The sequence below is a fragment of the Argiope bruennichi genome, chromosome 9 (genome assembly GCF_947563725.1).
Source record: "Argiope bruennichi chromosome 9, qqArgBrue1.1, whole genome shotgun sequence".
Classification (NCBI taxonomy): Eukaryota; Metazoa; Arthropoda; class Arachnida; order Araneae; family Araneidae; genus Argiope; species Argiope bruennichi.
Genome location: NC_079159.1, coordinates 129,184,771 through 129,199,640, shown reverse-complemented (window position 1 = coordinate 129,199,640; position 14,870 = coordinate 129,184,771). Strand labels below are relative to the sequence as shown.

The 14,870-nt window shown below is 29.5% G+C and overlaps 1 protein-coding gene across 2 annotated transcripts in view; it reads right to left on the bottom strand.

Annotated features, from left to right (window-relative positions):
• Window positions 1-323: 323 nt before the first annotated feature.
• The window catches only part of LOC129983766 (rab3 GTPase-activating protein non-catalytic subunit-like), an 86,217-nt gene continuing 71,670 nt past the window's right edge, over window positions 324-14,870 (bottom strand). For both annotated transcript variants that reach the window (XM_056093387.1, XM_056093388.1), the window contains exons 26-32: window positions 8,085-8,155; window positions 7,903-7,938; window positions 5,684-5,758; window positions 5,352-5,576; window positions 2,989-3,294; window positions 1,555-1,707; window positions 324-853 (exon numbers count right to left, since the gene is read on the bottom strand). In XM_056093387.1, coding sequence (XP_055949362.1) covers window positions 689-853; window positions 1,555-1,707; window positions 2,989-3,294; window positions 5,352-5,576; window positions 5,684-5,758; window positions 7,903-7,938; window positions 8,085-8,155 — 1,031 coding nt within the window. In that variant the 3' untranslated portion in view covers window positions 324-688. The remainder of the gene's footprint in view (window positions 854-1,554; window positions 1,708-2,988; window positions 3,295-5,351; window positions 5,577-5,683; window positions 5,759-7,902; window positions 7,939-8,084; window positions 8,156-14,870) is intronic.

Here is a 14,870-nt window from a genome sequence, read left to right as displayed (position 1 = left end):
AATATTTACATTTTGAAATATTTCCTGGTTAATTGCTTGATTACTTTGAGATTTATTCAAGTTTTTAAAATTCTTTTATTCATAATTAAAACATTTATTATAATTAGAGATAAAAGGAATAGTTTTCAGATTATAATATAATTTTCCCAGTGCAGAATAATTGAAAATTCCTATGAAAAAATTTTAATTTGAGAATAAAATAAATTAGTAGTGAAATTAATTTAAAGACTATAACAAGAAAATATTTTCGTAAATGTTTAATGGTAACCAATTTCAATAAATAAATGAACATACTTATAAAACAATCATTAATATGTGTTTATTTAGCACACTGATAAATTTAGTAAAATCGACAATATTTATAAGAACTAATTAATAAATACAAACTAAGAACTGATTTTTCACATAAAAAACATTTGCAGTAATTTAAAACATCCAGAATCCAAAGAATGTTAATAAAATTTTAACAAAAAGGAAAAAAAAAAAATTACAAGCTGTTCTTTCTAGTTTAAATCCAGCCCTCAAAATTATCATCTATAAATATTTACACACAACAATTAATAAAATTCTGAGATGTAAATACAATAAAATAACACTCTTTTTTCTCATTCTTTTTTACAAGCTGTATTGATATTTCATCAATATTTTAAAACTAATAAGTAATTAGGATGCCATTTTCAACCTATTATCAAGAAGACTTAGAAACCATCTGCATTAAATTTGGTAGAGAGTCTCTAATTCCAGTGGCCAATTTATGTTCTCGGCTCTCTTCTGGCAAGTAAGCCAGAATTTGGTCAACGAGAATAGAAGTTGTAGAAAGAGGTACATTGCTACAACGCAATGGCATATCACCCTAAAAAAATTCAATAAGAAATAAGAAACAGTATAAAACTCACAAAGAAATTTATAAATAAATTTTAAATTGACTTTATTTACATGATGCTAATTTTAAAAAGCATAAAAAAAAAGGAAAAAAATTATTTATAATAATATGTTAAATTATATAGCATGAACTATTAAAAGCCTTAACACAAAGAGCAGCCAAATAATGTCTGATATATACATGTATATAGAGTCAGTATAAAAACTTTTGTTTCAAATATAGTTTAGTTACACTAACATCCAGTTTTAAAACAACACAAGAATAATTTTGGAATAAAAATTGTGATTCTGAATCACACTTGGCATGGGCAACACTGTGAGTCAATAGCTTCTTTTCAAACTTCAAAGATACATCAACAGAATATTTCAGTCTCAAAGTCTGTTATAATATCCACTAATCCCACATGTATAATAGCTTTCTAATGAAAACCACTTACAAACATCATTTTACAGAATATTTAGAACTGTTTAGTTCAGTACAATGATGCACTTGCGTAATCCATTAAACCACCTATTGCTGATTAATAAGTACATACAACAAATTGACAACTAAAATTTAAATAGTTCAAACAATTAATGATTATATATTTCCATGGAACAAAATATATTCTATAATTGCTTAAACTTAAGGATATAAGTTTGATCAACTATGTAAATACAAGTGTTATTTACCAGTTTATTAAGAAATGAAACAACATCAGGTGTGAGGCAACCCAACCTTCCAGCAGGGTTGGGACTGTCAAAAATAATCTTATGAATCCTCTGTCCAACCAGAAGAAGCAGTTGAGAAGAAAGGAGAGCTTTGTCAACAACTGCAGATTTCACCTATTAGACGAAAACACAAATTGCCATAGTATTACTATGATAATTATTGCAAACATTTACCAGAATTTTCCAAATAATGAATGTGATTAAAAATAATAATATACAGAGGCAGTTTATGCTTCCATTACATTCAAATCAATCTTCCTGTTTAATTTTACTTTAAGACAAGAATTAAAAGTCACAATAAATTGTGAGGTTTATATATATATGAAAGAATATGAATTTTGTCCACATACTTTTTGTGTATAAAATGAAATAGTTCCTTTTAAACACCGAACTTCAGCATTGAATTTATTTCCATTATAGATAAAGGTTTTGTTGCTATATTAAGTACAAAATTACTTTTATTCACAACATAATGCCATATTTCATTTCTAAATTGACATATCTTTAAGATATTTACATTACATTCAGATTCAATATGAATAAGACTTATATTTAATCACACAGTTTAATATTTTTAGTCTTAAGCTCATCAGTTGAATTTATTTCCATTATACATAAAGATTTTGTTGCTATATTAAATACAAAATTACTTTTATTCACAACATAATGCCATTTTTCATTTCTAAATTGACATATCTTTAAGGTATTTACATTACATTCAGATTCAATATGAATAAGACTTATATTTAACCACACAGTTTAATATTTTTAGTCTTAAGCTCATCAGTAGCAAAAACAGATTTAAAATATCTATATTGAGTCTTTCATAGCTCAGTTTGACTAAGATTAATTTAAAACTTAAATTTCACAGGAAATTGCTTTTATTTAAAACTTTAAGCTATTTAATAACTTCTAGTTCTACAATATAGATATGATTGATTACGAAATAAATAGTAATGAAATTTTTTAAAAAAACCACAGCTGGAAAAAAGCAACTAAATTAAAAGAAATGAAAAAAATACAAATTGTATTGCTAAAAGAGTAGTTATCATCAGACAGATGTTCTTTTAATGAAATTATGCATAAGAAATTGGTTTTGACATTAACTGATTGATATTTTTAATCTTTAGGTACATTTAATAAAAAAGTTTTAAATCAAATAAAAATTTGATTAAATTATGAAATTTTTAATAATAATTTCTCACTTTACATCAATATGTGCATATAAAAAAATTGATGCATTAAACACTAAAAACAACATGATAAAAAAACAATCTTTACATAAGAAAGTATTCAATTGCTACAATATTTCAAAACTTCAAGTGCAGCTCAAACTCAGCATTGGAAACTCTGTTTTATTCAATATTTAGAGTCTTTTTCTATAATTTTACTCACTTCTTGTGCCAGCAGATCTTGACCTCCTGAATAGAGTTCACACACATAGTGTCTCCTGATTTCATCCAGATCCAGCTCCCAGGCTCGAGCAAGATCTAGAATGCAGCTAAACTTTCTACTGGCAGCAGGATAATCTGCCTGATCCACAGAATTCTCACACTGAGGATCAATCTCGGGTAAACTCTGCACAACTGCAGCTGTAGCTCGAAGTAGAAATTGATTACGAGAAGTGCTCAAACCTTGCTCCTCTCGCTCTGCAGACTCCTGAATGTGGAAGGTTAACTCCCGAAAGAATGCTTTCCGTCCCTTAAATTCCAAATATGCATCTTACTAATGTGAAATGTTAACTTAACATTTCATATTAGTAAGTTCACTAATGTAACATTCACTTAAGAGTAAGTTAACATAAATGTTAACTTATTCTTAACAAATAAAATACATTGATCCTATAAAATAATTTCAGATCTTTTCTGAATTGAAAGTTCTTTATAATAGAAGAAAGTAGAGGTATTTAAAACAATATTTTGGAAAAAAATTGTTTGTATTTATTTATATAAACATTTTTTGATTATAACTGTTTTCTCTGATTGTAACTGTTTTTTATGTAATTTAATTATTTATTTGTATTATGCATAAAAAAAAAAAAAAAAACATTTTGCAATTTTGTTGCTTTTCACGTCTGAATTATTTTTTTCAAAATTTGTCAGTGATTACTACTTGCCCCACAAAAGTAGCAGGTTGTATATTATTAGTAAATTATTGGTAATCATTACCCTTGGCATACTGGCAATAAATAATATTATGTGGTTTATAGTAAAATAAAAATAAAATTATAAAACATATGAAGAAAATTCTAAAACATATCAATCTGCATCAGAATTGCAATTAATGCAAACAAATGATAGACTGGTTCCAGTTACACAAATTTTGTGCCTGTATATTGTATATTAAGCATTGAATCCATTCTCCTTCATTAGAATTGTAGACCTTGACTGCCTATTTAAAATGTCTTGCCTTTAAAGCTGGAGAGTTCCTAGTTCAAAAGTTGGAGCCTGGCTGATTCTGCTACAGAAATATAGCATAAGTACATCTGCTTAAGCTAAATATGCAGTGCTAAATGCCTCTCACCCTGTTGTGGAGCGGAAAGGGGAGAAGGTGTACCAGGCTAAGGTGCCATCCTCATTATATAATTATTGCTGAACATTATATAATCTGTTCAAATATGGTTTTATAATGGGATATTAATATAATTTATCATAATATAATATCAAACTTTTTGTATGCATTTCCAGAAATTAAACAAACCCCTTCTTGTTTTTCAAAATCTGTATGATAATTCAAAATCCTCTTCATTCTTTTTCCCTTTGTTTTTTTTTCAGATTTTTCGTCTTAAATCTTTCCATTGTTCTTTCTTTTCATTTTAATTTCTTATTAAATCATCATTTTCTTTTTCCATTGCTTGTTTATCTCGTGAGCAAGTTAGAATTCTTTTTTCATTATTAATTAAGCATATATTAGACTCATTTCAAAGGTGAATCTTTATGGAGTGATCTAATATTTGAGGATGCATGCTAATATTTAAACAACAAATAAATCAAAGAATGAAACAAAAATCAAAATAAATCTTGCGAGTTGTAATATGTTACAAATTGCACCAAGATTTTGTTACAAATAATTCCATTGCACAGTTTTTAACATTTTGGTTTATTAATCAAAAAAAAAATTCTCCATTAGAAAAAGAAATTAAACCAGTTTTTAAAAAGTAATATATAGGGAAAATAGATAAGTAAAAATATTTTCGAAAATATCAACTAATCTTAAAACAAACAAAATAATTTTTTTCCTACATTCACTAGCTAAAATGAAGCATGTTTTCATAACATCTCACTACATATTTCAGCCGGGCACTGATATAATAAGGTCAGTCATAAGAATCATATATAGTAAAATTTCCAATAAAAAAAATTTGAAACTTCTATATAAAGTGTGTGTTACAAACTTGTCCTTGTTACAACTAACCCAGAACTACCCTATTAAATCAACTGTTTTTATTTAGGAACAAGAAATACTCATGAATTATAATTCAATAATGAATCTTGACAATACAAAAGCATAGTAAATAAGTATTCTAAGGCAATAAGAATTCTTGTATGTTTAGTTTGATTAATAAAAATAATTGATTTTACAATTATCAGTTAAGATAAAACAGGATTTACAATAATATCAATTCTTTAAGAGAGATATGGATTAACAGAAGTAATCATAGAATTTAACAGAAAATTAAAATAATTTCAGCTAATAGTTTACCAAAATAATTACTATATATCTAATATTTAAAAGAAGAAATATATATATATATTTACCATTGTGCTAAATAATCCAAGTGGTTTAATATTTTTCATCTGAAATGTTACAATCAAATGCAAAACATTAGCCAGCATCAGGTGAAAATAAACTTGATGATTACTACAAGATTTTTGATTTAAGGCCATTGCAATCAAAGGTGGGTGACCAGTGTTCTCGTGGCCATGCCAAAAATTCTCCACAGGGAAATTGGGATGATCTTCTACTTCAGCTGGAACATTAGACTGTTGAAAATGATAATATTCAATAAGTGGATAAAATTTTAAACTTGAAAAATAAATCTAACAGTTTTAAATGGCAAGCAGAAAGTCATTCACATTATTTTACTTACTTCTAATATAATATTCAAAATTTGACAACAGAATTCTAAAAAGTTTTCTAAATGCCCATCTGTCATTTCCAGCTCCTATAAATTGATAATAAATGTTTAATAAACAAAATATCTGCAAAAAAATGGTAATTTACAAGTAAAACTAAATGACAAAATTCAAATTCTGAAATAATAGATAAAATACTGAAAAATTCAAAATTCACACCAATAGCTGAAACAATTAGATCACAAATATAATAACACTGAAGAAAAGCTCAAATTCCTACCTATAACTAATAAGCTAAATAATTAATTCTACTAAAAATGATTTGATGTTTATTTTATTGATTAATATAACATTCTGAAACTGCAAGGTACTTATTTTCTAATGAATGAAACCTTCCGATTACAACTATAGTCAGATATTGAGGACATCTGGGCCAGCATTCTATTCATCAAGTTTAGCATACATCAATTATACATAGTAATGATTATTCTTCATTAAATTTGGTCTAATGTAAGTTATTCTCCAAGCTAAAAGTTAAATTATAATGATGAGGACATACTTCAAATGTGGCTTCATGCTTCAAATGAGTTTATCAAATTAGAATAACCAGTCAATACAAACTGCTGACTAAATGATGAAAATAAATAATAATGAAAAAAAATATTATAATTCATTTTAACTTTCATATTATATATTAGCAGAACCTGTATAACTTAGAAAACATGATAAACGTCAGCAAAATCAAAACCACAATTCAAAATTAAATAATGGAGGTTACAATATTTTTCAATCAAGTAAAACTTACAAATGAAATTATGCACATCCAAAGAATATCTCCCTTAAAAACCATCAGTGAAAACATGAACTATAAAATTTAGTAATGAATTTTATAACTCATCTGGAGATATGTCAAAAAACACAATTCAGTTTGCACATCACAAGGAATATATACTTCTGCTTTTCTATGTTTTAAAAAGAAAACTAATATTACGCACAATATTAATATTAAACACACACAAAAAAAATATGTTCTTGTACATAACATAGACCTTTAGTAATATAAGCATTAGTAATATTTTCCATTATATTGTTAATACTTTGCAAGCTTAAAGTTATGTTTTCTTCAGAGAATTAGAATTATTCATAGATAAGCTGTGACATAATGACTATCAGAGAAATCATAAACATAAAAGAAATGATGAAAACCATGCAAAAAAAAGATAATATTCATTTTGCACATTTATTTTTCTTTGTGACAATAATATCAAACATGGATAAAACTAGGAAGAATGATTGATAATGACGAATAAAATCTTATAGATATATGTAATTCCATTTATAGCTTACCATGTCATAGTAAGTCAGACATAATATGAGAATTGCTGAATCTATACATCACCAGTTTCTGATAGTATTGAGTGACTTCCAAACCAGATGTTTATATAAAAATCATATTTATCTGTACAATGGAGAAGGATTTCTATGTATTTTACATTATTTGGCTGCTTACCAAATCAGTGAATAAATCAAAATTCATCCAGCGAATCATCTACACACTAGCAAAAACAATTAATTAAAAATCAATAGATAAGGCACTTTGGTAATTCTTATCTTAAATTAAAGAAATATTCCATTCAAGACTTCAAAAAAATTTTTTAAGATAATAATATTAGAATGTCATATGCAAAAGTTTTAAAAGTTTTTCAAGAAAAGTGACTAATACTTAAAGATCTTTTAAAAATTAGTAAATTAAATCAGAGATGATATAAATTTGTTTAGAACAATTGTTTATTTTCTTCTGTGATACATAGGTTTTTTTCTTCTACGACATAAGAAATAATACTATTGGCTACATTCTAAAAACATCCAAAACAAGACAAAACATAAAATAAAAGATTTCTAGATTTTAAAATTCAGATATTGAATTACGATTACAATTACTTTTGCTTGCCAAATTTTATGCCTGTAAGTGACATAAAATTTATTGTGTCACTTACACAAAAATAATTCCTGATCATTCATCAAAATATCACAACATTTAAATTTAACATAGATCTTAATTGGGTAATGTTGAAAATCCTCCTCGTTTCCTCTCCTTCATACATATATGGGGTTTTGATATGTTTCCCTGGTTGAATAGGATGATTAATTGAAAAATTTAAGAAGTCCTGGAGTAAATAAAGAGATTGCATTTTTTTTTTTTTTTTAAATTAGGAATGGAATAAACACATACCTTTCGACAAAGTCTCTCTTTTGGCGTTTTACCAACCTAGCAAATAAAAAAAATAGAGATGTCTAATTATAGGGAAATAACTTTTTTTAATATAAATATAAACACTTACAATATAATAAAAAAGGAAACAATATAATTAAATAAAAATCAATAAAACGTTATTTTTATTTATCAAAGCATACTTTTTCCATAAGATGAGCTGTGGCTTCAAATGTCTTCAAAATGAATGTTTTCCACATCATAGCAGCAAATCCTTAACAAATAAAAATTTACAATTAATTTTTTGATAAATAAAACGTTTAAGTCTTTTTTCATATATTCAGAGCATTTTCCATACATTCTGAAAGAATGGAAAAAGTGCATAAAAATGAAAACACATTCTTAAAGTTTTTTTTTTTTTTTCCCATGCTGGTAACATGCAGATTTGATGATCTAGGGGGTCGTAAATTACTGAAAATGAAAACGTTGTTGAGAGCCCATATATGCAAAAAATTGTAAAACTTGAAGAAAAATAAAGGCTTGAAAATGTAAGGAATTTTATATTCTTTAATTTGATATAAGCATGTAGTGTGAGAACTGGGAGTTTTAAAGATATTCAAGTAAAACAAAAATGGGAACCGGAAAACATCACTGCAACATCAGTACCAAAGAGCGCAGAGAAGCGTTGTCAACTTCGAAAGATAAATTCAGAGCAAGGATAATAGGCCTTAATTAGATGAAAAATTACCAGAAAACATAGGGTCGTAGGTACTGTTTATTCAAAGAAAATTGTAAAAACAGACGCCCAAAAAACAATGAGTCTGGTGACGAGAATCGTCCTATGAATGCAAGGATTAAGAACAAGGTAATCGAGAAGAAGCTTTCTCGTATGTAAATTTTTCATGCATTCGAGAATAATAAAAGCAGCGAGCAAGTATTCATTAATGAGCATTGCAGAATTGATGGTTGTTAAACTGCATTCGCAAATAACAAGTCAGATGTAACTAAAAAGTGCTGGTGCTCCATCATGCATCAACCAAATGTTCTGGCAATTGTCAGTGCTCTCTGCAGTAAATCCGGAGGAACGTGCTGTAAGAAAACAAAGTACTTTGTACCGCTGAGGCATTCGGACAGAAGACACGGTCCAAATAGAAGTCTCTGCCCATATTTTAATATCAAACATGTTGTACGTTCGACGAGATAGTGATGTGGGGATTTTCAAGTGACCAGATATTCGCATTGTGCGTGTTGAAGACACCTTCTCTCGTAAAGCAGGCTTCATCTGAGAATAAAACTCTAGAAGAAAAGTGTGCTTCCTATGTGGCATCAAGAATCCAGAGTGCGAACTCCACCCAATTTGCGATTTTCATTGAAAAACGTTTCTTGCGACCCTATGTTTTCTGGTAATTTTTCATCTACTTAATGCCTACTATCCTTGCTCAGAATTTATCTTTCGAATTTGTCAACGCTCTCTGAAAACATCGGTACTGTTGTTGCAGCGAATCGGTACTGTTGTTGCTCCCTAGTTCTCACACTACACATTTATATCCAATTATAAATTCCTTACATTTTCAAGCTTTCATTTTTCTTCAATATTTTTGCAAATATGGATTCTAAACTACTTTTTCGTTTTCAGTAATTTACGACCCTCTGGATCATCAAATGGGCATATTACCTACAAAAAAAAATTAAGAATGTGCTTTCACTTTTAAAAAAAAATCATAATTGAAGCACCATTTGTTATTTTTTTTTATTATTAATTTTTTACAGTTTCTAACAGTTCCCCGACTTTCTATATTTCTGCGATTTTCACCTACTAAACGTCGTTCGGGGCCCCATGTTGTACAATGATTATTTATCCTCTTGATGCCTACTATCACCACTCTGAATTTGTCGGTCGAATTCGGCAACTCCTTGTGTGTGTATATATGGATATAAAACTCTAATTTCAATTCTAATTAATTAAACGGAAGCTTTGTAAAAATGATTGCGTCAGTGGCTCTCACGTGCAGAGTGAAGGGATAGAGAATCGCTGATGTAAACAGATTCTTCTACATGACCCCTCTATTTCCCTTGTCAAGGTCGACACGTGTGAGAAATTCATATCGAGATCTCATGTTATATAATACAGGGATAATTTGATTCTCCTTCTTTTCCCTCCCTTCTTGCCTAATCTGTTGCTGTAAACCATAGGTTCCCAAAGTGGTCCAGGTGGACCCCTAGGGGTCCATGGGAGACCACACGGGGGTCCACGTAGACGTGAAAAGAAAACAGGGGTTCACAAGTTGTAAGTGGGGGTCCACGTAAAATTCTGGTTTTTATAATAAAGAACAAAAATTTTGACTTGGATTTACCTATCAACGTAGGCAAGTAGCATCATTCACTAGATAGGTACTCAAAAATATTCGAGACTCAGTTCAAACACAAAATTGAATGGAATAATAGATAATAGTACAAGTGTACACCACATGTCGAGACTTGCAAAGTACCGCCCGTGCGCCCGCTCGTCCGGGATGCTTGTTTAGACCTGCAAAGGGATGAAATGCGACTTGCGCTGTGCTTGCAATTTACATTAGTATAAATACGAATGCCAAGACCAAAACGTTACTCATTTGTTTCCGGGATTTTGAACATAAAAATGTGACTGTGATGTGAGTGAATCGATGTCAGTGTTTGCAGTGCCGGAAAAAGTAAGTATTTTCCTATTTGTTATACATATTTTTATTGTATATTGTAATTTATCAATTATATAATATTTTTTTTTACTATTTGAGTGTAGTAGGTAGTTATGTAGTAAAAATTAAATACTAGAGATTATTCAAAACTTCTATAAAAGAACAAAAAGCCAGGGAAAATTAAACTTTAGGTACCTAGGTACTTTTTTGTTTAAAAATATTTATTTACGCGACGACGGCGATTAATTAAAAGAGCAGTGTTTCCGGGGGCATTTTTTTTATTGAAATAATTCTATTCTGTTGTGTTATAATAGCCATATTCTGGTAAAATCGCCTCAAAAACAAACATTTTTTTACAGGTCACAACTGATACGAAAAATGACTGAATCTAAGAAGAAATGTCGACAGTACAGTGTTGATTATTTCAAATTTGGTTTTCTTCCATCAACGGCAGACAAACGATTGCCCTTTGTGTCTTTTATGCAACAAAGTTCTGAGCAATTACTCTATGAAACCATCGAAGCTCGAAGACCATCTAAGAAAGTATCATCCTGAAAAAATCGGTAAAGATCTGAAATACTTTCAAACATTGAAGGAAAAATATGAAAAGAGACCTACCGTAAATAGTATGTTTGCTTCAACATCTCAAAGTAACGACGATGGCTTGCGGGCATCTTACAATATTTCGTTGCTTATAGCGAAATCTGGAAAACCGCACACCATCGGAGAAGAGTTAATTTTACCCGCTATTGAAGAGGTTTTAAAAACTGTTCTGCACAAACCTCCATTTGACGTACTCAAAAGAATTCCTTTAAGTAACAACACTATACAAAGATGAATTGATGAAATGAGCTCCGATATAGAAAGCTTCTTGGGTAATTATCTGAAAACCACTCATTTTTCTATTCAATTTGACGAGTCTACTTTGCCGATAATGAAGCATTATTATTGGCATATGTTCGATTTGTTATGGACGAAGAAATCCATGAAGAGCTGCTATTCGCAAAAACTTTGAAGTCGGACACTAAAGGCGAATCGATATTTAATGTCTTGAGTGATTTTTTTTACAGAAAAATCTATTCCATTTACAAACATTATTTCGGTGGCAGCAGATGGAGCTCCTGCCATGTTCGGGCGATATCGTGGGTTTATAAGCCATCTTAAAAGAATAATACCAGGACTAATTGCAATTCACCGTGTCATCCACCGACAACACCTTGTAGTGAAAAATTTGTGTGATAGATTGCACCAATCACGTCAATTTGTGATTAACTCAATTAATAAAATAAGAAGCAATGCTTTGAATACCCGTTGCGATGAAAATGATGAAGATTTCCAACGACTGCTCTTACATACTGAAGTACGCTGATTGTCGAAAGGTGCATGCTTATCGAGATTTTACTCACTTTTCGAATCAGTGATAGAGTGTCTGGAAACTAAAGCAACAGATTTAAAAGAAAATCTGATCAAATATAAAGCGGGCATTGCGTACTTAATAGATTTGTTCATAAAATTCAATGACGTTAACTTGCAGTTACAAGGGGACAGCCTTAATTTAATAAAAACAAAGGATGTAATTTCGGCTTTTATTGGTAAATTGAAATTAATGAAGCAAAATATTAGTCAGCGCGAATTCTCCCAGTTTCTGCACTTGTCACAGATAGAATGTATTGATGAGGATATTCAGACATACGCTCAACATTTAAATACCCTACATGATGACTTCAAAACTAGATTTGAAGATATTCTGACGATGGAAATACCACCATGGATCATAACTCCATTTGATGAAACGGAAGAGGCGAATGTGTTATTACAAGAGAAGCTACTTGAGCTCAGCACCTACGAGGAACTGAAGGTGACATTTAAAAAAGGCTATCAAACATTTTGGCTGCAGGCAGAAATTCCCGAAAAATATCCTGGGCTGTGGGAAATTGCGAGAAAATTTTTGATAGCGTTTCCCTCGTCATATCTTGTCGAAAGAAGTTTTAGTGCTGTTACTAACCTGTTAACAAAAAAAAACAAAACAAAAAAGGAGCAGATTGAACATCACAGAATGGGGAGATTTGAGATTACTTCTTACAAAACTGAAGCCAAATATTGATAATTTGCTGTCAATTCATCAAGTACATCCGTCTCATTAAAAGTATGACTATTTTGTATTGTTGATTTACATTTTAGAGTTCATTGTTGATCTTTTGTCAATTGTTGATTGTTTGTAATAATAAATGTTTATAATTTTGTATAACCACAAGTATTATTTTAATAAATAGGACACAAGAAAATGTGCTACTTTTTTTTCCTTCTTAACACCCCCAATTTAGGGTGATATTTTTTAGGAATTTTGGGAATACAGTAGAAATGTAGCAGCAGGGGGTCTACGGAAAATAGTAAAACTTTTAAAGTGGTCCACGAGAAAAAAAAGTTTGGGAACCTCTGCTGTAAACGGACGTGCCTTGTACACGTCTCCTCTTGTAAATAAATTATGCCTTCCTGGGATGGATTAAATAGAATAAAACGAACTTAAAAATGCAAAGTATCTTCTCTATCGTCGAGCCTGCCTTCTGCTTTTAAAAATTATTATGTTTACATTATAATTAGTCGACAGGATTCGAACCTGTACGGGGAAACCCCAAACACTCCTTTACCATATATCATCTTAGGACTTCCAGACTGTAGTTTATATAAATTAATTATAGATTGTAATAAAAATAAAATATTTCAAAATGTAAAAATTATTACCAACTTGCATACTAATAATAATTATATGTCTTTACATATTGCTGAAAATAATAACACTGGTGATAATAAAGTCAAGGTAGTGAATACCTCAGAGGAAATGTTTCCACCTCCGACTGAAAACTAACTATCTGAACTTGTGTTATCTCTAGTGTCAGAATATTCTCATGTGTTTGCAAAAAATAAATATGATGTTGGTAGAATAAGAATGGAACCCCCTAGAATAAATTTAACATCTGATTTATCAGTTTCACAAAGGGCTTACAGAACCTCTGCTACTAATGAAATGGAAATGAATAAGCAAATTAAAATTTGTTAGATGTCGATTTAATAAAAGAATCTAAAAGTAATTATTCCTCCCCTGTAACATTAGTATATAAAAGAGATGAAAATAAAAAAAAGTCGTCTTTGTATTGTTTATCGTAAAATTAATTCTCTTTGTAAATCTGAGGCACAGCCTCTACCTAGAATAGATACTTTATTAGATAAATTAAGTATTGCCAAAGTTTTTTCAACCTTGGATCTTGCATCTGGATATTGGCACATACCCTTACATGAACAAGATAAACATAAATTGACATTTGTAACTGCTGAAGATTTATACGAATTTCAAGTCCTACCTTTTGGCTTTAAAAATGCACCTGCAATATTCAATAGAACTATTCATAGAATTTTAAATAAACATAAATTTTCAAATTTCGCATGTCACTATTTTGATGACATAGTAGTTTTCTCTAACTAATTAGAAGAACACTATGATCATTTAACACATATTTTTCAAATGTGTGGAAAAGAAAACATTAAATTAAAATTTTCTAAATGTGTATTTGCTCAAGATAAAATTAATTTCTTGGGGTATGAAGTCAAAGAAGGATGCATTTCTCCTGATAATCATAATATTAAAAATATTAAAAAATTACAACTTCCAAAAAATTTTTAACAACTTCAAGGTTTTCTTGGCTCTGTAAATGTTTATAATAAGTTTATTGATTCTTATGCTAAAATTAGGAAACCCTTAAATAATTTCCTTAAAAAAGATACACCATGGCAATGGACAGAAGACTGTCAAAAAGCTTTTGAAATGTTAAAAAATAAATTTATAACTAAACCAGTGTTACAACTATATAACAATAATTTACCCCTTCATGTTTTTTGTGATGCATCTCAGGTAGTCATTGGAGCTGTTCTAAAACAGCCTGGCTGTTCTGGTAAACTACATCCTATCATTCAAGAACTTTATGCCCTTATGAAAAAAATTATTGTATAACTGAGATGAAATGTTTAGCAATAGTAGAAGCTCTTGATAAATTTTATTACTATTTACATGGGAAAAAATTCATAATTCATACTGATCAAGCAGCTCTTGTTTAGCTTTAAAAATGTTAAACGTTTACGGGGAAGATTATTTCGTTGGTCTTTAAAACTAAGCATATTTGATTATGAAGTTAAATATTTAAAGGGAACAGCTAATGTTGAACCTGATATGTTATCAAGGCATCCTACAGCTCAGTATGTCCAACATTTTGTGCATTTATTGGAATTGGATGAGATAAAACACTATCACAATTTAGACAA